The sequence below is a fragment of the Epinephelus lanceolatus genome, chromosome 4 (genome assembly GCF_041903045.1).
Source record: "Epinephelus lanceolatus isolate andai-2023 chromosome 4, ASM4190304v1, whole genome shotgun sequence".
NCBI lineage: Eukaryota > Metazoa > Chordata > Actinopteri > Perciformes > Serranidae > Epinephelus > Epinephelus lanceolatus.
Genome location: NC_135737.1, coordinates 30,768,649 through 30,789,891, shown reverse-complemented (window position 1 = coordinate 30,789,891; position 21,243 = coordinate 30,768,649). Strand labels below are relative to the sequence as shown.

The 21,243-nt window shown below is 41.1% G+C and overlaps 1 protein-coding gene and 1 long non-coding RNA gene across 3 annotated transcripts in view; one reads left to right on the top strand and one right to left on the bottom strand.

Annotated features, from left to right (window-relative positions):
• Positions 1-4,020: 4,020 nt before the first annotated feature.
• Positions 4,021-11,239, bottom strand: LOC117259294 (mRNA decay activator protein ZFP36). 2 transcript variants are annotated; one of them, XM_033630549.2, is made up of 2 exons: positions 11,054-11,239; positions 4,021-7,099 (listed from the first exon to the last, which is right to left on the bottom strand). In XM_033630549.2, exons 1-2 carry the CDS (start codon positions 11,105-11,107, stop codon positions 5,864-5,866), a joined length of 1,290 nt encoding a protein of 429 aa, XP_033486440.2. In that variant the 5' UTR covers positions 11,108-11,239; the 3' UTR covers positions 4,021-5,863. The 2 variants fall into 2 exon arrangements, with proteins under 2 accessions (XP_033486440.2, XP_033486439.2); XM_033630548.2 differs by having other exon boundaries at positions 4,021-7,102; positions 11,054-11,238.
• Positions 11,240-21,004: 9,765 nt separating this feature from the next.
• The window catches only part of LOC144462748 (uncharacterized), a 143,641-nt gene continuing 143,402 nt past the window's right edge, over positions 21,005-21,243 (top strand). Inside the window, exon 1 of the long non-coding RNA XR_013490970.1 lies at positions 21,005-21,217. This is a non-coding gene — a long non-coding RNA (uncharacterized LOC144462748). The remainder of the gene's footprint in view (positions 21,218-21,243) is intronic.

Here is a 21,243-nt window from a genome sequence, read left to right as displayed (position 1 = left end):
CACTCGACTTTGATATAATATATGCATTTTTACTATTTCAAGCTGTGTTTCCAAAGGCTTTAAATAGGACATAGATCATAATGTGTGGTCGTACAACATCCACATATCCAAGTTCATGGTGTCGCGATAGACCCAGTTTTGACAATAACTGATATTTAATAAATGAAATAGTGTCATAATGTTGATAATACACATGTAATTATATTGTGTAAATAATCCAGCACCTCTTAAATTATTTCCATTTCTTCATATTCTTGCTTTGTCTCTTATTTTGGTCACATATTTTGATTGTATGTTTGTTATGTAATGCAGTTTTATCTGTGTGTTTTTGTTATGTATTTGTGTTTGAGGATCCCCTTAAAAATCTGATGCTACATCTCAAGTGGCTATTGTTTCAATAAATTCAAATTCAAATATAGATATTGCGATAATATTGTTATTGTGAATGCTTTCGGCCAAAATAATTGTTTAGTAAAAATCTGATATTGTGCCAGCCCTAGTCTGATATAATTTCTCTGATATAACCAGAGATAAACCATGGTGGCCCACTTTAAATTCATTTCCTGTATCTGTGTCACATGGGTTTCGCCACTTACCCACCCCTTTTGTAGACTAGTGGCAGTCCTAAATGGGATTTATACTTGTGCGGCAGACCCTATGCAGCATGTGTCACTCTGCAGTTACACCTCCGAAACACTAGTTGGCAGTGGGGTTTCTGTGAAGTGCTGTAAAGTTTAGTTGATTCAAACTCACATTTAACACACATTAAACATGGCTTAATAGTGACAATTTCAAACACAAGTACACAAATCAGCTTCACTTTGACTTCCAGCATTCACAGACAAACACTTGTCTTTATCTGGACACATATTCCCTACAAACACAACATGCTAATGTTTTTAGCACAAGCCTATGGCATTTTACATTGTATAAATTAGCCTAGCAACTAGCAGACTTTCCCTCTTCTCATATAAAGCCAGGGACAACAGCAACACTTAACAAAGGTAACGTTACAAAATTCGGCTCTATTACAGCTCACAAGGTTTACTGACAAAACAACTCTTACACTAAACACATTTTCCAAACAAATATAAGATGCTAACGTTATTAGTGCCAGCCTTTGGCATTTTGCATTGTATAAATTAGTCTAGTGACGAGCGGAGATTTCCTCTGCTCATATGAAGCCAGGATAAATCACACACAAGACTTAAAATGCTTTTTTGTGAAGGCTTTATTGTCTTCACAATTTATTGTTTCTTATTTGTGGAAATTAAAGTAAATGTGAATAAAATTGGTGCAGCTTGTAGTGGGGTACAGTATCTTTGATATAACTTAAATATGCCGTAGCTAATAGTTGGCTGGGTTAACTGGAAGTAGCACAGTAATCATTAAACAGATTAAGTAGTTTTTATGAGGTATTTTTGTTTCTTGTCAACTTTGACTTTGTATGATGTTTTATTTAAATAAAATTAGTGTTTATTTAAAGGGGGTTTGGTGGCTTGGCAGTACTGATAATGGGGCTGTTTATGGTTAAACAAAAAGGATCTTACTCTTTAACAAAAAGGTTTGTCTCTGTGGGGATCCCTTTTATTATGTTTTCAGACACTAAGAATTAAAATCTGAGCCTGTCAGTGGCAAAACAAGAACTTTTAGTGGGCGTAAAATGATGATGAGAACAGCTCTGAGTGGTTACACTGCATTCTGTTTTGCAGCTGGACCAGTTTCAAAAGCTGTTCCCATTTGTCACTTAACATAAAAACATGGGAAACTAGGGTCCAGGTTGAAAAATAGCAGAGTTACCCTTTAAGTATCTCTGTCTCAAAAGGCTGGTCTCATTGTCCTCAGAGCATGCAAACAAATCTGCAGATGACCAAGTGTCTTTTATTTACAGCCCGCATGATCTCACAGGATGCCGCTCGCTTTCATCCTCTCAAACTGTCCCATCACTTCTTTATCTCACAACTTCTTTTTCATCAGCTTTTTTTTAAGCTATTACCTTTCTTCCCCCTTCCTCCTCATTCAACTTCCTCCACTCATGCATAGTAAGAGTGAGATCCTCTGTCTCACCGACACAAACTTTGTCTCCCGGGGCCATATGTTGACCCGTGGTGGACCTGAATACAGCCATCTGCCTGCCTTAACTACGTCCCACAGGGCAGGAGTGTGGGAGAATGTCCATCAGACACAATACAGCACACACACACACACAGAAACCATGCGAGCACACACATGCCTTTAACCCCTTCACCGCCACTAATCACTCCCAGACAGCCAGCCCATCTCATGTTAACAGTGACAAGATAATAGCTCTTGTGTGTGCATGAAAAAGAGATTCCTGGAGGGTCAACCATGCATATGCATCTATAACCCTGCTTTTGTGTGTGCTGATACTTGAAATATAGTTTCACTTAATAAGGACCATTTAAGTAGTGGGTTTTCCTCCTCCTGCCTCTACCAACTTGTGTTACTCACCACACTGTCATAACAGGATGCTTCCCAGCTGCCATGCAGGGTGTAAAACGTGGAGAGGCGAGAGGATGTATTTGAAGTAAAGGAGAGAAACAAAGTGAGAAAGGCACACTGGGAAGTGGTGGAGGCGGTGAGGGAGAAGGGACGTGGGTGGGAGCCCAGGATTGTCCAGATTAAGCCCCAAACAAAAGACTTTTTATCTCCACATGAAATCTCAATGGCATGACTTCACACACACACACACACACATACACACCATTGTCCTGCTATATTACAGCACACTGGTTGAGGCAGAAATGACTTGTAACTAATAACACTAGCAGTAATACCTAATGATCAGCCTTCCTTAAATTGGCTTTTTAACCATAAAATATGAACCAAGACCTCATTATAGTTGACTGAGGTGATTTCAGAAGACAGCTTACAATAACTAATGCATTTATGAGAATCACTTCTGGATCAGTCAGCAACACTGTTATGCAAGCACTCTCTTTAAGCTGATGATGCACCGCAGAGTATCTTTGTGACTAATTTCCTGCTACCTTGCACAATAACACCTGGAAACGTGAAGGATGTGCTGGGTTTCACTCTGATTACGCATGCTAATGTGTGTTTTTCTGTGTGTGTCTGTTGTCAAATATGCACACAAGGTGTACGATGGAGGACTGGTGATAACTGTTCCTAAACACGCTTGCTGTGAAACCCGACCTCAGATTTAACCTTGTTTGGTGTTTCTCCTCGCTATTTTTGTTTGTCTCTTTGATGCCTGCTGTTACGGTCTGGCACCTAGTCGTTACCTTTTTATGAAGCCCCAACCTCACCTGCGTGCTGTGGGGGTACATACCTATAAATGTCCTGGACACATTAAATAAGAAGACAGCTTTATGGGAAAATATTGCATTGTATATCTTTAATTATTTTATCCGAGTGCACCTGTCAAGTGACACCTGTGTGCCAATTTTTCTTTTTATCCTTTAAGCTGATAAACTAAAGGATCAAGAGTTCCTTTAAGGACCAAGTTGGAAATTAACTTTTTTGCCCACCTGCCACTGTGGCGGGTGGATTCCAAAGCAGCCACTTCCCCCGATAAAAAAGCAAAACTAAAAACCCTCTACATAAATTAACTGTCCTTGTCGTCCAGTTTCTGTGTTGCTGTCCAGGAAATCATTACTGTCTTTTCTCTCAGTCTAATCCGAGACAGCGACTTCAGAGTTAAGCAAATTCTTTTACTTCTTACTTCTGACATTGTCTCTATATTTAGTTAACCTCAACAGTACAGGCCCACTGGGGAAATGTGATCTACAATGAAAATCATAAATGTCAGTTTGCTGGTTTCCTGCCCGCTTCCTTCCTTCCTCTCTGCACCTTGCATCTAAAACGTCACAAATGTGTGAACACTGTTGCCATACAGCCAGCGTTCTACAAAATAGGATGGAAGGTGAAGGAAACACGAGCATTGTAATTTCTACACTGTTGCATCAGCATCTCAGCACAAGGTTTCTGAGCCTGTATGAATTCTACCTGCGAATGATTAAGTGAAACTCCGAGAGGTAAAAAATCAAAAACAAAAACACTTTATTTCAAGTACAAAAACAGCAAAAAACAAAAAGAAACCAAATATATTAAACTTGATACAAGCATTACCAACTCAAAGTTCTCTATAAATACGTTAAAATAAATTAAAGAAATGTACTAAAGATTATCACCTTTAACACTAAACAGGCCTCAAACATGTTGATGAAAAGGCAATTTTAAATAGACCAGTAACAGCGCAGCGTCTGTTCCTCTAACCAACTACTTCATAAACACACATAACTGCCGAGTAACATTTCTATAACACTAAGCAGACATACCCTAACCCTACAGAATGCTGGATCTAGCTCAGTAAGGCAACAGACCTGGGCACACGGTTCACATGCCCAGGAACACTACACATTCGTAACAGTACAAAGGCGAAACAGGAAGAATTATTACTGCGGGAGAGATGGAATTTGGCGGGGCGAGCCACAAAAACATAAATACTCATTTTGAAAATGTATCACCAGTGCTGCCAGTGGACAAGGGAGGAAATGAATCCCACTATTGGGAATGTTTGTGTTTAAGATAATCTAAAATACATATATTAGCACCACAATTGATTGGGAAGAACACCAGAGGTAAAACAGGACTTGCATGAAACACGACCTGCTTTAACTCAGGGTTTTTTTTGTCTTAACATTGATGGAGTTTCTCTTATACCTTCTATTTATGCTGGCACACTTCACCTATCAAAGCCCCTAAAATTCCCATGTCCTCTTTTTTTGCAGTGGGCAAGTCATACAGTTAGTTATATGTCATGAACATGAGATTTGATTAAGTATGATTGAACCCACTTGGCTTTTTTCACTGATCTCAAACCGAGTCCCCCTCGCTCCTCCCATTGGGCAGGTTAAATTTGGTCGCTTGGCATTTAACTGGTGGCAGTTTGTCAATAATGCATGTGAGACTCAAGAACACTTAAGAGGGACCTGAACTCACACAACCTTACTTGACTAAATAAAAAGACTCACACCCCTCCAAACATCTCTCCCAACAAACCAGCAAATCTTGTTTTAACACATGACCTGCCAAATAATGCAACAGGCACTTTAGTTGTTTTAAAAAAAACTTAACATTCAGGTTTGAGGTCATAATTTACCTCAGACTGTAGAGTTATGAGGAAAAAAATACTTTCACCAGCTTATAAGCACAATACTGTGTACAATTAGTGGAAAACAAGTTCCTACATTGTGTGTTTGTGCCACCATAATCAAAACCTTTGAGTTACAAAAGATGTCTTTGGCTTCATCACGTTCTTCAGATCACTCAGGTGTAACAGAAATAATGTGGTTGGACACAACAACAGGCGGCACTGTGGCCAATCACACTGTGATCACACTATCTTTGTCGCAATTCGATTTTTTAAACACTATTTTGGTGAAGCATCGACCACTTCTGGCACTATTTCACTCCTGTCTTGATATGTACTCTGTTTTGGTGGCGCCACACGTTTCAGTTTCAGCATCACTGCCGCTTCCCTTACACATATGACTGTGACATTTCAACCACATGAATCTAAAAGGCGGATCTCTCTGTGCGTTCGAGTCAGTCTTTGTTTCCTTTGATGCCACGCAGGTGCAAGGAACATCTGAGGTGTCAGTCCAGGTGCTGTGTGTGTGTGTGTGTGTGTGTGTGTGTGTGTGTGTGTGTGTGAGGGGGTGCGTGCATTTATAGGGTTCTTGTGTGTGAGCATTGTGTGTGCTTGAGCATGGATATGTGTGTACGGAATATAATGTGTGTCAGAGTACGCTGGGTCTGCATGTTTGTGTCTGAGTGTATGCAAATATGTATGTTTGTGTTCGCAGCACACTGCGGCCTAAAGGCAGAACCCTGTAGAATCCTCAGGAACAGAGAACTGGCTGAATACGGCCAGGCGTCTGCCGTTGACGTCGCTAATGCCGCCACAGGATTCGGAGCCACTGAGGGAGCTCGCAGAGCTGCTTCCATCCTGGTCCTGGTCGCACAGAGAGGTGTAGGACAGGGATCGGGCACCAAGTGGCCCTGAAAACACCCCAATAGTACTGGGACTCAGCCGCAGGGAAGGGGAGGCATTCGGAGACAGCCCACATGGAGAACAGCCGGAGTCTGGGGAGGGAAGGAATGGAGACCTGGGATCTCCTGCAGTGGCCTGGCCCATGATGGGCTGGTACTGGTGGGCAGGGGAGGCCTCGAAGGCAGAGTCCACCTCCAGGAAGGCATGAGAAAGGAGGTCAGTAATGTCAGCGCAGGAGGGAGGAGAGGCCGATGGAGCACGTGTGAAAGAGGCTGTGGCAGGCCGAGGGTGAGCATTAGGGGCAGGCTGAAGGGCTTGCTGGGGCGCAGAGGGGAACCCTGCAAAACTGAAGCTCTGTCTGACGAGGGGAGGTCTGTGCGAGCGGAAGGAGGAAGATGGCTGCTGGGGAATGCTTGCGGAGGAGGAAGAGGACGTGGAGGAACGAGTGGCGTGTTTCTTTTCTTCCTCGTTGTTGTGGACAAAGTGGCAGCGTATCCCATAGGGGCAGAAACCGATGGTGTGAAACGTACGGCACGGCTCCGTTTTGTATTTCGGATGTCTATTAAGATCCCGCAGCTCGTCTGTCCCGTGGGCAAACTGGCACTTCCCACCATACTTGCACAAGCCACTCTCGGTGAAAGATCGACACAGTTCAGTCTTATAGCGTGATGAGGAAGAGGACGATGAGGATGAGCTAGTGTTCAGTGCGGTGGGGCTGATGTCATTTTGGGAGAGCGCTACGTCAGTCCCGGGCCAGCCAAGACTCACTGCTGTGGTGCTGCTGGTCTCCACCATGCTGATGGAGCGCTGGGAGAGGAAGCCCGACTTCCCCCACTGGGTGGAATTAGCAAGCTGGGAGGGCAGAGGGCTTTCTGACTGCTGCCCCCATTGGCTGGAGGTCAGTAATGCACCATCTGAAGGATCCGTGGGGAGGCAGGAGAGGGATGACAGTGAAAACGACATGTTGCTACGTGTCTGACCAATGCAACCTGTTGTTCTCATTGCCAGACTCTGGGGTGGTAGCAGTCGGCTCTGCTCCCTCAGGTCCAGATTCAGTAGCTGCTGTAAGAACAACAGACACAAGACAACATTAGCATATCAAGTGATGTGTTTATAAAATCCCTGCGGTATTTTTCTTCGTCCTTTAATGACTCTAACTTTCTTTATATTAGCATGTGTTAACATTTCCCTTAAATAGAACAGTGAAGGAACATTTGTGCAAGTGATCAGCTGTTACAAGGGTGTAATTGTTTTCATTTTTTCCTCACTGAACACTACAGCAGTTACACGTGGCAAAGGTAAAACACATTTTTCCCCCTCAGATTTACTTCAGTAGCCAACATGTTTACAGATGCATTACATTCAGTACGTTTACATGCACAGCTTAATCGAGCTATGCTCAAAATTCGATTTTGGCGTCTAATCGGACTTCTGTCCTTGTCCCAGTTTACAAGCAACTGAGAAAATCGAATTACTGACGGGAACGTGTCCTCCTCCTCAACACTAGGTGGCGATATGCGTCGTTTCAGCGGGTTAATACGGCCCCCTTTCCGGTTGACCTACTACGTCACTTAATAATAAACAACTGGAGTCAGGCGGCAGACCGGCATTTTCGAACAATAGCAAGATGGATAATCGTACAGCTTTGTTCATCTCGTACATAATGTAAGCGTTACTGATTGTGTAGATAAGGTGCACGCTATCCCTCGTGGTCATGGTGATTTCGAGAGGCAGACAAGAACGCCGTATGCTGTTGGAGGGCTACAACAATAGCATGTCTTGTCTGTTCCGGGTAGGGCTGTAACGGTACGTGTATTTGTGTCGAACCGTTTGGTACACGACTTTCGGTTCGGCACGACCCTGTACTGAATTATTGGGCGCAGGACATTATTTTATTTTATATTGTTTTATTTTAATTCCGTTTTTGCGAGCCGAACCATTTAAAATATCTAGTTCCCCGACGGACATAATTGAGTGACGGACCGAGTCCAACTGTAAATCTCCGCCTTCACTTTGTGCAGCGCATTCTCGCATTTTGACAACATGGCAAGTGAGCCTGACAAACATGAAGACCCACCCACAAACCTTAAGCCCTCCGTTCGGGAACACTTTGGTTTCAGGGTAAAATACGAAGATGGAAATAAACAAGTGGATGAAACAAAAGCAGTGTGCCGACACTGCAGAACAGCGGTCGGGTATGTACTTCTAACATGCTAACGCATCTAAAGCGACACTACCCGAGTTTGAATGTTAACTGGCACGACTAGAAAGAGCAATCTGGTGCAAACTACGATACCGTCGTCGTTTAAAAAGAAAGAGCGTTTCCCTGACCATTCTGATCGTGCTAAATAACCAACGCCATTGGAGTGTTGTTTAAGCTGCACTTTAGATATTGAAGCATGTTTTGTTTACTGCACTTTAACAAAGTGGGAAAGCTAAGTAAGTTCCTAGTAAAACTGAATCTGAGCAGGCTTTAAAGCTGACCAGCTGCACTATACTTTTTATTTTATTTGAGTAAAATTGTTTAAGCAGAAATTTATATTTATATTTTTCATTCAAAAAATGTGTTAAAAAAACAGCAGAATTTTATTTTTCACTTTTATATTTCTATTTTCATTCAAACAATGTGAAAAAGCAGGATTTTATATATATTTGTTTCATTCAAAAATTGTGTAAAAAGAGTTAACTGCTGTGGTGGTACGTTTTAATAAGGTTACCAATAAGTAAAAGATATTTAATAGCTGTCTATTTTTTTCATTACTGTACTGAAAAAAACCAAACCGTGACTTATGTACCGAGGTACGTACCGAACCGCGATTTTTGTGTACCGTTACACCCCTAGTCCCGGGGTCATACGCCAGCGCGGGGGGTGTGGAGCATGCGCACATGCATTGTCTAGTTTAACTCCGATTACGGCATATACATGCCAAAGAAAATCAAATTCCAATCACATTATCTGGGTGTCTTAATCGTTGGAGAACTCTGATATTAGTCGGAGTAACGCATTTACATGCATTTCAGTTGTCCAGTTATAGTCGGATTAAGGCAATAATTCGTTTTTTTTTCAAGTGTCACGTAAACATACTGATTAATGGATTTTCCAGTGTTCAATTCAATACAATACAATACAATACGCAATACAGACACTACAAAGTTAGCTGCGTGGTACTTCAGTCAGCAGTATGTCCAATGGACTCACACTCTTATGTTTGAATTTTGATCTGTCAATCTTGAAGGAATACTTTATCCACAAATGACCATTTGTAAATCAATTACTCATGCTGTGTTACCTTAAAATCATGAAAAAAACCTGTTTGTCTCACAGGTTGATGTACCGACTGACTGGACCACGTTTAACAACAGCAAAACTATCAAAACCACATTTACAAACTTTAGAATTGGAGTCTGGCTTTGGAAAGAGCACAGATAAGTTTCACTTTCAGTCTAGAGAATGAAAGTATGCATGAAGTACTGAGCAAACAACTGCATAAATGAAACTTGTATAATACTGCACGAGCTGTGTGTGAGTGTATACATGGATGTTTTGATGTAGTGTTGCTGTTGTTAAACATGGTCTCTAATAAATCAATGTGATCACTTTTTTCGGTGGTAGCATGCAAGAAAAACAGTTTTCTTTATGAAGGTAACACTGCATGAGTAATTGATATACAAATGCTCATTTTTGTGGTTTAAGTATTCCTTTAACTTTCCTGTCTAACCTTTAACTGTCTAATACAAAATTCCTTACAGGGCCTTGCAGGGACATTTTGTCTTATATACACAGCTACAAGACAGAAAGTTAGAGTACACATTAATATTCAGACATAGATAAAAATGCATTCTGAAGTAGTATTCGAACTATAAAGTAGTAGATTAAAGCCAGTTATGCTCATTTAAATAACTGATTATAGGTTTGTTATTGATAGTTTGGCCACAACAACATGCTTAACTCAAAATGATTTTAGTGTATTGTAGTATGTGCACTTTAATATATGTATTGTCATATGCCTACAGTGGTATGCCCATAGTAGGTGTAGCATAGGATTAATTGTGATGGTTGTATTGTGGTATATGTACGGTGGCATGTGTATTGTAGTGTGTGTGGATTGTGGTTTATGTGTAATATTGTGCCTCTCAGGTCTACATGCAAAAGCCCCACTAGGGACAAGAGTTGAGAATCTGCAATACCTATAAACTCTCTGTGCAACACATCAGTCCCATACTCTGTATTCAAACTATGTTCAAATGCATCCTCTTGTTGAATAATAAATAAATAAACACCTTACACTGCTTTCAAAGTTGTTGGATGATCTTGGAGGGTGACAGTCGACCACATTTCTCACATAAACAGTGTGATAATCCATCAACAATCTTGCCTGCCTTTTTAAATGCACACTTACAAGACCACAAAGGTTTAACCTGGCATCCTACACACACTAGCATCCTTTAGGTATAGGATGTTGCTACGCAGCAAGTACAGGAAAACCTTCGTATTTCTGAGAGTAGTGTTGCTTACTTACTGGCATCCAGTCAATTAAATATCTCTACATGCTACCAACCCAGCTTGACAACTTTAACTGGCGACTTTTTGTGACTGTAAGTATAAAAAGTTCAAGTTTGTTTCACCGTGTTGCCTCTAAACCCTTTAAATACATGTTAATACTGACGTTAGCTTACATTATCTACAATTAACGTGCTAGCTAACGTTAATTGAAAGTCAGTTACGTTGTTACGATGACACCAACTTCAACAACTGCTCCCACTTTGTGACAAGTTAGCCTTAACTTCAAGCTAACTTTCAGGTAACGTAACAACCAACAGCTACATAAAGACACGACTTAAAAGTTAATCAAACTGTGAATTCAAGTCAACAACAGTCCGCTAAACAACACTTGAAAAGACGAACACAGCAAACAGCGTAAAGTTAGCCGTGTAGCTAGCTAGCTAACGTTACCCCCCCGTGACCTGCTGTTAGCCAACTTCTGCTCCGCTCAACTTTCTCTGCGCCTTTACCTTGCACATCATCTCCTCCAGGTCCGCAAACTCGTACATGGGGAAAGATGGCATGTTGCTGAGCTCTCAAAAGTTTGGTCCGATCCCGTCTGCCCCCGCAGTGATAAACGTGAGGCAACTCGCTGGCATGGGTAGGAGTTTCTCGCTGTGTACGCGGTGCTAAACAAGCCCAAGACCTCGACCACGTGTGGATTTAAAACCTGATACTGCTGTTAGCCACTCCCACGGCTCTGTCAGTCAGCCCAAAGTTGTTTTCACCAGACACAGCACACACACACACACACACACACACACACACACACACACACACCCACTGCATCAGGGTACACAGATCCATGAGAAATACTTTTATATGACCTGTTTTTAATTCCTAAAATACAAAAAGCAGCATGGTTTCATTGTGTGAATCAAACTTTTTGCAGCTGTAAAATTAGCTTCATGATTCAAGTGACAAAATGCACATCAATTTATTGGCTAATACTTATATGACCTTGAAATATAGATTGCACATGCTCAAGTCAGCTTATATACCATTATGTTTGAAATACTGTAGTCTCAGCTTGAGCAAATAAAGAATACATGTTAACAGGTACCATAAAACTTCAATTTAAAGCCCAGTCCCTTTTACTAGCCTAGTGCAGCTACACATTTTGGCAAATAAAGGCCTATCTAAATTAGACACCAAGGGTCTCATTTATAAACATTGCGTACGCACAAAACGAGGCCTGAAAGTAGTGTGCGCCATTTCCCACAACGCAAAAGTTGTGATCTCTAAAAGCAGACTTGATGGTAGAAACTTTGACCCACGCTTACAAACATTTCAGAGACAGGAAATTGGCGACGCAGATGGTGAGGTGGAAGCCTGATTGCAGAAATTGTTTAATATTATATTGGCGCACGCCATTTTTGGCTTTTGTCTGTACGTACATTTCTAGTTTGGATCCGATGCACTGTTTTTTAAATGAGACCTGGTCTGGTTGCCAAGCAGTTCTTTGGATGTATAAAATCAGGTTATCGGCTACACGCTTGAGCTAACGTTGTTTAGATCGTGCATACGAATATAAATATTCAAACTTTTGTCAACATGGATATGCTACACATCGTTAGCTTGGTTCGATTCTCCACAAGTCAATCGTTCAGTTAATTTTATCGACACCATGAGCACCAGAGAAGACCGTAATTCATTCGGATTTACCAGCATGACGAAAAAACAAGTGGTGACTCCCTACCTCTGAAGCTGTCATAGAGTCAGAATATGTGTCTGTTCCTCGATTACCCAGTGAAATGTTCATATTGCTTTAGTCTGTAAGGGTCCACCGATCAAAAGAATCAAAAGGGGTTTTCATAAAAAAGTTGTGAGTATTGTGTTAAGAGGATAAAAAGTCATTTGTAGTGATAGTGATTTGTAATGGATATGTTATTCAAAGCTATTTCTTTATACAAGTAATATTAAGACTAGTTCAAAGAAACAACTTGATCATATGTCCTAACTTTGCTGAGTAACAGTTTTGTGTAAAATGAAGTAAAGGCCTGTCCCAGATATGAGCCTGTTGAGTTCAGTGATTTAACCAAATAATAACCCGGGCTACTAATTGAAGTTTTACAGTAAGTAACATGGCTAAACACAGGTGTATGATCTTTGTCAAATACAGCCTATCTGTATACTATAATATAAATGTAAGGTGGGGGAAAATAAAAACTGTTGACATGAAATCAATCTATACATGTCACCAGGTCGCAGCCAATGTTTCCTCTGTTATGCACTTTGCTGAGAAGTGCAGGTCGGCTACTCACTGACACACCTGAAATGTTGCCTTGTCTGATAACATCTTTGCTATGACCATTTTCAGTGTTGGGAAGTAACTAGTTACAGTAATTAAATTACAAAATAAATGTAACTGTGATCAGTTACAGTTACTGAGATAAAATATGTAATTACAGTTGCTAATTGAAATGTTGGCGATTACAGAGGGCATACATTCGACTATATTTTTTTTTTTTCGGTAAAGAGTTTATATGTACATTATACATTGATTTTGTTGCTGCATGTCACGCTTTTGTCATAGCATTTTTCAGCTTTATTGCCCACTTTAAAATATTCACAAGAAAAGAAATCAAATGTAATAAGTTATTTTGCTTTAATGAAGTAATGAAATAGTTACATTACTTACCATATTTTAAGCAGGGTAACTTGTAATCTGTAAGTAACCTTCCTAACACTGACCATTGTATATCAATTAGTCATTTTACCTTAAATTCCTGAATAAAAGTTGGGTTTTCTCTCATGCCTCCACAGAAAATAGTGAATATACAGATTTATTGATTGACTGGGGACAGTGTTTAACAACAGCTAAACTAAAGGCTGTCAAAACATCAGTTTACAAACTCTCACACAGCTCATGCAGTCTCATTTATGCAGTCGTACATTCAGTACTTCCAAAACACATGCAAATTTGCTAAAATCATGCTATTTAAAACTGAACTGAGAGTGAAACTCTAGCACTAAGGGTTTTTTAGCATTTAGTGTTGCTGTTGTTAAACGTGGTCTCCAATCAATCAATAATAATAAACTAAATTTCTATAGCACTTTTCAAAACACAGTTACAAAGTGCTTTATGAGACAAATATAATAGTAAACACCATCAAGATAAGATAGACCAGATACATCAGTGTGTGATGAAAATAAATAAATAATAAAATTGCTACAAGAAGGATAGAAACTAGACACGCAACAGATGTAAAAGTATGTTTTGAGGGGTGTTTTAAATGAAGACACTGAGTTGAATAAATCAATTGCTGTTTTCTGTGGAGGCATGTGAGAAAAACAAAGTTTTCTTAACAAATTCAAGGCAATATGGCTTGACTACTTACGGCAATGTGCTATGGAATTGTTTAGCCATAATCCTGATACCTTATGATAATGTCTGCTGGCCGATGGAAGATGATCATAAGACTCCTTCTTGAGTTGAAGCATAACTCATAGCTTTTTTTCAAATAATTTTAAGCCAGATAGTGACTCTTAAAGTTTATGTGAAGCCATATAGTTTATATCAGAGGGGACAGAGGAGGTGCCACTGGTAATAGTTAAACTGAAGGAAGGTTATAAAACAAAGGGAGCCACAAGAAACAGAAAGCAGACAAACACTAGAAAGAAAGGCTACTGTGAGGACAAAAAAAAAGGACCACATGCACTAAACAGGAGGACTGAACACATGGTATGGAGACAACCTAGTCCTATGAGACAAGACAAGGAGGAGGGAAGTCTTAGATTTCAAAGGTAAAGGTAGATGTGTGAAAAATTCCACTGCAGAGCAGAGCCGGGATAATATCCAACAGTACTGCTCACACGTACAAACACAGACTTGTTCCTCGAGCTTTGCAACAAAAATGTCAAATTAATATGTAATTTCCCTGAACTCAAACCTCAGACTAATCGCAACCCAACTTAAAACCCTAAATCCTCCAGCCATCACTGGTGAGACATTTGGTCCCCACAGAGACAGAATTCCAAAAGCACACACACCCACACACACACACACAGGTCTGCCAGGAGTGAAGTTGTCACACCTCTGGGATTGTAAAGAGGATTGCAACAGCATGCCCAGTAGCCTGACAAGTTGGCAAACAGTTCGGGGAAAGAAACAGCTTTGGGTTTGTTCTGTACACTTCAGTGATACAGTGCTTTGATTCCCACCTGGGCACTGCTGCTTAAACTAAGAGTGTAAGCACATATGGTTGGAATAAAAATACTAAGTAGCTTAAATTAAAGATGACAATATTTCTAAAAACAAGAAGGGGAAATAGTCTCAAAGGTTAGTTGGCTGAAAGCGTGAACAGTCCTCACAAGAGCTTCCTGAAAGAAAAATGGTCAGAAAGGTGTACATAAATAAAAGTTTTGAAATGCTGGGCTCCCATTATGAGAAAAAGTTCTTGAAAGCAGCACACAGCTCTGAGTCCCTTCAGAAAGATGAGCTCAGCTGAGAACAAAGCCTGCCGAAAAGCTTTGTTTTGGTCCAGCCAAGTGGTCACCATTAAGTGTGTGTGTTTGTGTGTGTATGCATGCTTGTGTGTGTTTGACAGAGGGTCTCAACACCCCCCAACCCTCATCCCCCCAGTATTGTGATGATGTAATGGTATACAGGACCACTCTTACAGCCTGAAGGTTGTCTTAGCCAGCTGTGTTGTGACTTGCCTGATTTGTGTATGAAGCTGTTTCAGTGTCGTTCCTCACGTATCTGAGGTTAAAGCGGACTAAGAGGTATCTTGGTGTCCTGTGAACATGACATCGCAGAGTTGTATCTTCCAATCATCCCTCCTTTTCTTTTCTGTCCAGTCACTCTCTGCTGTTTCTATCAAAATCAAAACAAAGCTACCTTTCTATTAATTTCTAGTGTCTTCCTCCGGAACTAGTGTCTCAGTTGCATAATGCAAAGTTGAGACAGGGTATCGGATACATCATATCGAGATCTAATTAAGATTGAGTATAGGTCTCACCTCGAATGCATCTTGAGTGACATTTGAGAGTTGACATCCTCATTACATTTTATCATTATCATTGGAAAACAGCTGTTTATTGCATTTTGCATCCCCAACTGCACTGCGGATCAATTTTTAAAGTATTTTTGCCTTCAAAGGTGGTTGTTAGAGAGTTGACAAGAAATGATTGGAGACAGGGAAGGAATGCAACGTGATCTCATCCCGACTTGTCATATTTGCCACTTGTGCAGAAGCCCCAGCATTTCTAATATGACACCGGGGGCAGTATTTGCTTTGTACTTTGATGCAGAAGCTGTAAAAAGGGGTTGGTGGTTAGGTTTAGGCAACAATACGACTTGGTTATGGTGAGGTTGTGAATCTTGCCGAAAAAACTGTGTGGCACAAAAGCAACTGAAAAGGCAGCGGTGTGTTGCTACAAAACATCTGGCTTTGAGTGGCACAAACACTGCAACCGATGTTGTTTGTTGTTTTCGAACACAACTCCCTTGAGTTTAAGTCTGGGTCAAAATCCAGAGCAGACTTTAAGGGTGCTCTCATGCTTTGGTCTGAATCAGGGACTAATTTTGTGAGAAAGTTGCATAATTGCCTAGAGTTGGTTTGTGTTCTCACAGCAGCATTTACAAGCGGACCAGATAAAATGTCTTGTGTGAGAAAGCTGCTCTTGATTGGTCAGAATTTCCATGCGGGAAAAATCCAGGAAGTAAACAAAACGTTGAAGAAGAGTACACTTGCAAGATAAATGTGACACTTTCTAATGTCACAATGGAGGGACAACTACGCAGGCTGATTTTAGCGCTGGTCATCGTGGACTATATTGCTGTCATTGTTCATTTTAGTCAAACCATACAGTTTGAAAACGAGGCGCAGCTCCAACTAGAAAACAATGTTTTGATGCATTAGTTGTGCTGAATGTGCATATTAAGGCAGTACAGGAGGAGGTGCACATTAATAATCCTCCAGGACTGTAACATGCTCATGTGTGTTTAACCCAATGTGACTGCAGTTGGTTCAGATCGAGGTTGGAACATGTTCTCACCACAAATGAACCACACCAGAGTTCATTTGTAACTGGACCAAGACCACCTCTTAAAGAAGGTCTGGGTCTGGTTGTTTTGGTGCACACCTGAGTGCAATAGCTGTGTTCACACCTGGCCAAACGAACTGCACTTAGGGGCCAAATGATCTTGAGTTCGACTGAACTGAACCAAACAGGGCAGGTGTGAAAGCATCCTAACGTTATTTAAACTACATTGCTGGTGCTGCCCAAGTGTCTGACGTCCCAGGCTGATGAATGACATGCAGCAAAGGTCCTTGACTGTTAATGTAACTGTGAACCCTATCTTAACCACCAGGCCACCATGACACTCCACATATGTGGATACATTTCCAGGATCCCAGTTTGCATTCTGGCTGTTGACTCCCATATTAAAAGCTGCCTGTTTTCACCCAAAGTGCATTTAATACTAAGTGTGAACAAGGCCTAATTATATTGCGACTGACCTTTGGGTGCTAACGAAACACACGAGACACTGTCCTAATTAATTCATTGTCTTAAGAGGTTGGCGCTCTGCGTGTTTGTTTTTTTTACCCAGAGTTAAAGACCACCACTGTGAACAACAAGCCATTAGCAAGATGTCAACAACACGAGTGCCTTGAGGTAAGCTGGCCCTTCTGGTAATTTGGTTAAGTAAACAAGTGTTATCTATAAACAAGCTATTTGATCGGCTAGTGGAGTTTTCTTCTATAAACAAATCCCTTTTGGGTGAGTTGGGGATTACTGGGAGGGGAGAGGGGGAGAGGGGGGGTTTCTGGAGAAAAGGGGGAGGGGAGAAGGGAGGAGAAAGGAGGAGAGGGGATTGAAAGAGAGTTCTTGCTTCTTGTTGAGTCCAGCTGGGCTAGAGGGCCTTTGGAGCACAATGAGCTCAATGAGCTGCAGAACCAACTAACAAACTAATGGCCCGCCCTCTGCGAGTCTACCCCCGTACACACACACACACACACACAGTGGAAATAACAGAGGGCAGTGAATGGGTGGGATAGAAGGGCTTGTTAGGAGAAAGGAGATGGGGGTGAGGAGAGGGATGAAGGGCACAGGATTGGGGGGCTATTTAGAAGAAACAGTGGAGATGAGAGGAAGGCATTAGGAAGGAATCAGGGGGAAGAGATGCTTTCGTTAAGACTGGATCTGCAACAAGGTTTATTATCTACAGATTTTGGATCGATCAACCAGATGCGTCAAGATGTGTCATGGGACGCATTTCCTTGCTTTGTCACATAATCTTCCCGCAGTGAAATAATCAACTAAGTCATTAGGAAAACATTTGTTGATTCAACATCTGTTTGACATTAGAGGAGATTTACAGAGGTGACACTGCGCCGTGGAAACGACTGACTACAGGGTGCAAATACATTTCAGTGTATTTCCATGAACAGAAAGAACAGGAAGTATATCCAAAGGTTTGTGTGTGTGTAAGTCTGCAGACATTTACACAGTGAAGCGATTGTGTTACAACACCGTTTGGTGTGTGTGTGTGTGTGTGTGTGTGTGTGTGTGTGTGTGACAGAGGCCGACGCACGTACGCTTCCATACTTGCACACTCAGCCTATTGAAACTCTCATGATTAAGTGAAGTCATTCCTCCACAGCCCCGCAGGCTTCTTCAGATAAGAGGCTACTATTGCCATTGAAATATTAAGGAGAGGGGAGGAGGGGTCTGTAGACCTGATGAACATCTGCTCCTCTTTTTCTCCCCTTTCTTCACCCCCTCCCCCTCTCCCTCCCTCCTCACCACCTTCCTTCTTTCACAATGTACCCCCCTGCCCCATTCGCCTGTGTGTGCATTTGTGTGTGTTTGTGCTTACAGAGAGGGTTCGAGATTCGCAGAGAGGGCTTGGGATTTGGGAAGAGAGTTTTGCAGACAGTGACGTTTTAGCAAATTACAGTTGGTGTAACTGTAAGTATTATGTGACATCATAGCAGCAACTTTTCCCCTGCTCTTAGATCTATTTTGAGACACTGTGCTCCGAAAAATTGGATTCACTTTTTGTTTTTGACAGAAACAAATACAGTTTCTTCCTGAAATCTGTTTTAAGGTTTTAAAAATTGATTTTTGTCTGGAAAGGAAAACACAGACGATATAGATCTTTAAAAAGACGTATAGCACGTTATAGCAAACCATGAACATAGAGGCATCGCAGCCACCTCATGAATAGACATGATAACCAGAGTGACTGTGCTGGAATGTTTAGTTATGCATAAATACATAACAACTATGACTCTCCTGTTTCTGTTTAATGCACACACTCATACGCGCACACACACACACACAGACACACCGCACGGTAGGGTTCTACTCACAGGCCAGAGGTCATAACCCAACCTTTGACCTCTGACATCACCTCCTCCCTTCCCTGCCCACTGGAATTCACTCCTGTGGATTCAATTAGAAAGCCGGAGTGAAGGAGAGCAAGAGAGGAGGACGTAGGAGGTTTGAAAACAAGATAACAGTGACAAATGTCTGCAGAAGGTGTAGCCATGGGAAGGGAGACAATGACTCAGTGTGTGAGATAGTGATGGAGGGAGGGTTAAGAAATCTGTTAACAGGAAAGTGGCAAAAAAAGGATCAGCTGTATTTGTGTGTACACCTGAAATCTACCCTACGACAGACGAGCTGGGGGACACGATTCGGCCAGAAATGTCTGGATAAAGTCCCATATTTCTGTACTTTTGCTTTGGGAAAATATCCTCTTAATGATACAACATACAGTGATAGCTCATATAATATCTGTTTCTTTCTGTTTTAGTTACTCGTATATTCCGTTTTATTCTATTCTTTTTAAATCATTTATGTGTTTTTATATTGCCCCTTTATAGTTGCCTTATGTATCTTTCATATCTTGTCTTAATGCGTTTGTGTCTCATGTAAAGCACTTTGTATTTCCTTATTGTTGAAAGGTGCTTCAGAAATTAAGTTGCTGTGTCTTGATTTTTTAGGCAATAGTGTGCTTCCAACTTTGGGGCAAGAGTTTGGGAAAGGCCTTCACTGCGCTGTACAGAGTCATGACCTCATGTCCTTTCAACATCTTTGGGAAGAATTGAAACACCGATTGACAACATTAGTGAAATCAGTTTTAGGTGAGACCAGGTGTAGGAGCCGCATGTGGCTCTGTAACCCCTCTCCTGTGGCTCCCTGTGGCTTTGGCAAGAAAATGAGTAATGGAAATGAATAATGTTCTTTTTTTAACATTTTGATTTTTATATGTCAGTGTAAAAAATTCAATGTGAGGCCTCTATAAAAAATGTTTTAGCTTTCCAGCAACTAAACTGTGCACAATACATCTACTGTCTGACAACTTTTCCATGAAATTTTGCTGAACCTCGAAAGCAAGTCATGAGTCTTCCTAGCTGGTTAGCTATGGATGCCAAATTCAAAAAAGCAAAAGTCTCAGAATAAAATAGAGAATTTAGCAGTGCATGAACGGATCTATTTGCATTAATTGCCAGCTCTGCAAAGTTAAAGTACCAAATAATCATAAATAGTGCCCTGCAGAGTAGCCACCTTGTGGTAAAACATAAATGTAATGCTCATTTAGACTATCAGTATAAGCTATTGTAGACACGATGGGCTGTTTTACCTTCAATTAAATCCTCATCTATGTTTTGCGGCTCCACAGAGATTTTGTTTTTTCTTATTTTTGGCCCAAAATGGCTCTTTTGATGGTAAAGGTTGCTGACCCCTGGGTGAGACAGAAGAGCAACAGAGTCTTTACATCCTGTATGATCACACTGGGATCTTGGTACTATTTGCTTCATTCTGCTGCCCTCTGCTGGATTCAAAGTGTAATTACAATCAGCATTATAACTATCGCTTGAACATATTGACCCAGATACGTCACAGGATTGCTTTTGATGTATAATAATCATAAAATGGCTGCTACTGTGCTCTAATGAGCCTGTGTCAGAGGCAATGCTGACTCTGTAGGTACAGGGGTGGAGGTAATAAATTACATTTACTATGGTAAGTTACTGTAAAAAAATAAATAAATAAATAAAATATTTGTGTGTGTAGGTGGTTGTAGGCCTACTTTCTGGCATTGGCTAACTCTAAAATCAGTAATTTTATTTTCAGTACCTCTTGTGAACTATACAATAATGCAAAGTCATGCATTGTAATTATGGATCACATTATAGGTTACAGTTTGCTTTATTGTATCTTGTACCTTGGCATAATTAAATAAAAATATTAATGAATAAATAAATAAGGTGGCGCCTGTTTGGGCCTAATTAACCTCTGACTTAATGCGCCAACCAGCGAGCACGCTAAGTGACGCCAAGTGCTACCAGACACACCTACACGACCAACAGGTGCGTGCTTCTGGTGGATCCTCCAGCTTGATTTCAACATTTGCAACTTTGCTTGTGAACTTTTACCCTCAGTGAGCTGTGTGAGGGCCTTCTGCTGTTTGTGACAACAATCAATGATGTAACTGCAGCGCGTCTCTCAGCTCAAACTGTTCGGAAACTTTGAGGACGGCAGTGGGACACAGAGGCTGAGTGGACTGTTTTAGAGCCTGTCTTGCAAAGATCAAGAAAAGAAGTTGGACCTAATGCTGGAGCAGACTGAGGAGGACTTCGCGACACACAAGGATGCTGTTCAGATTCAGACAGGTGAGTGCAACAGCACATGGCTTTAT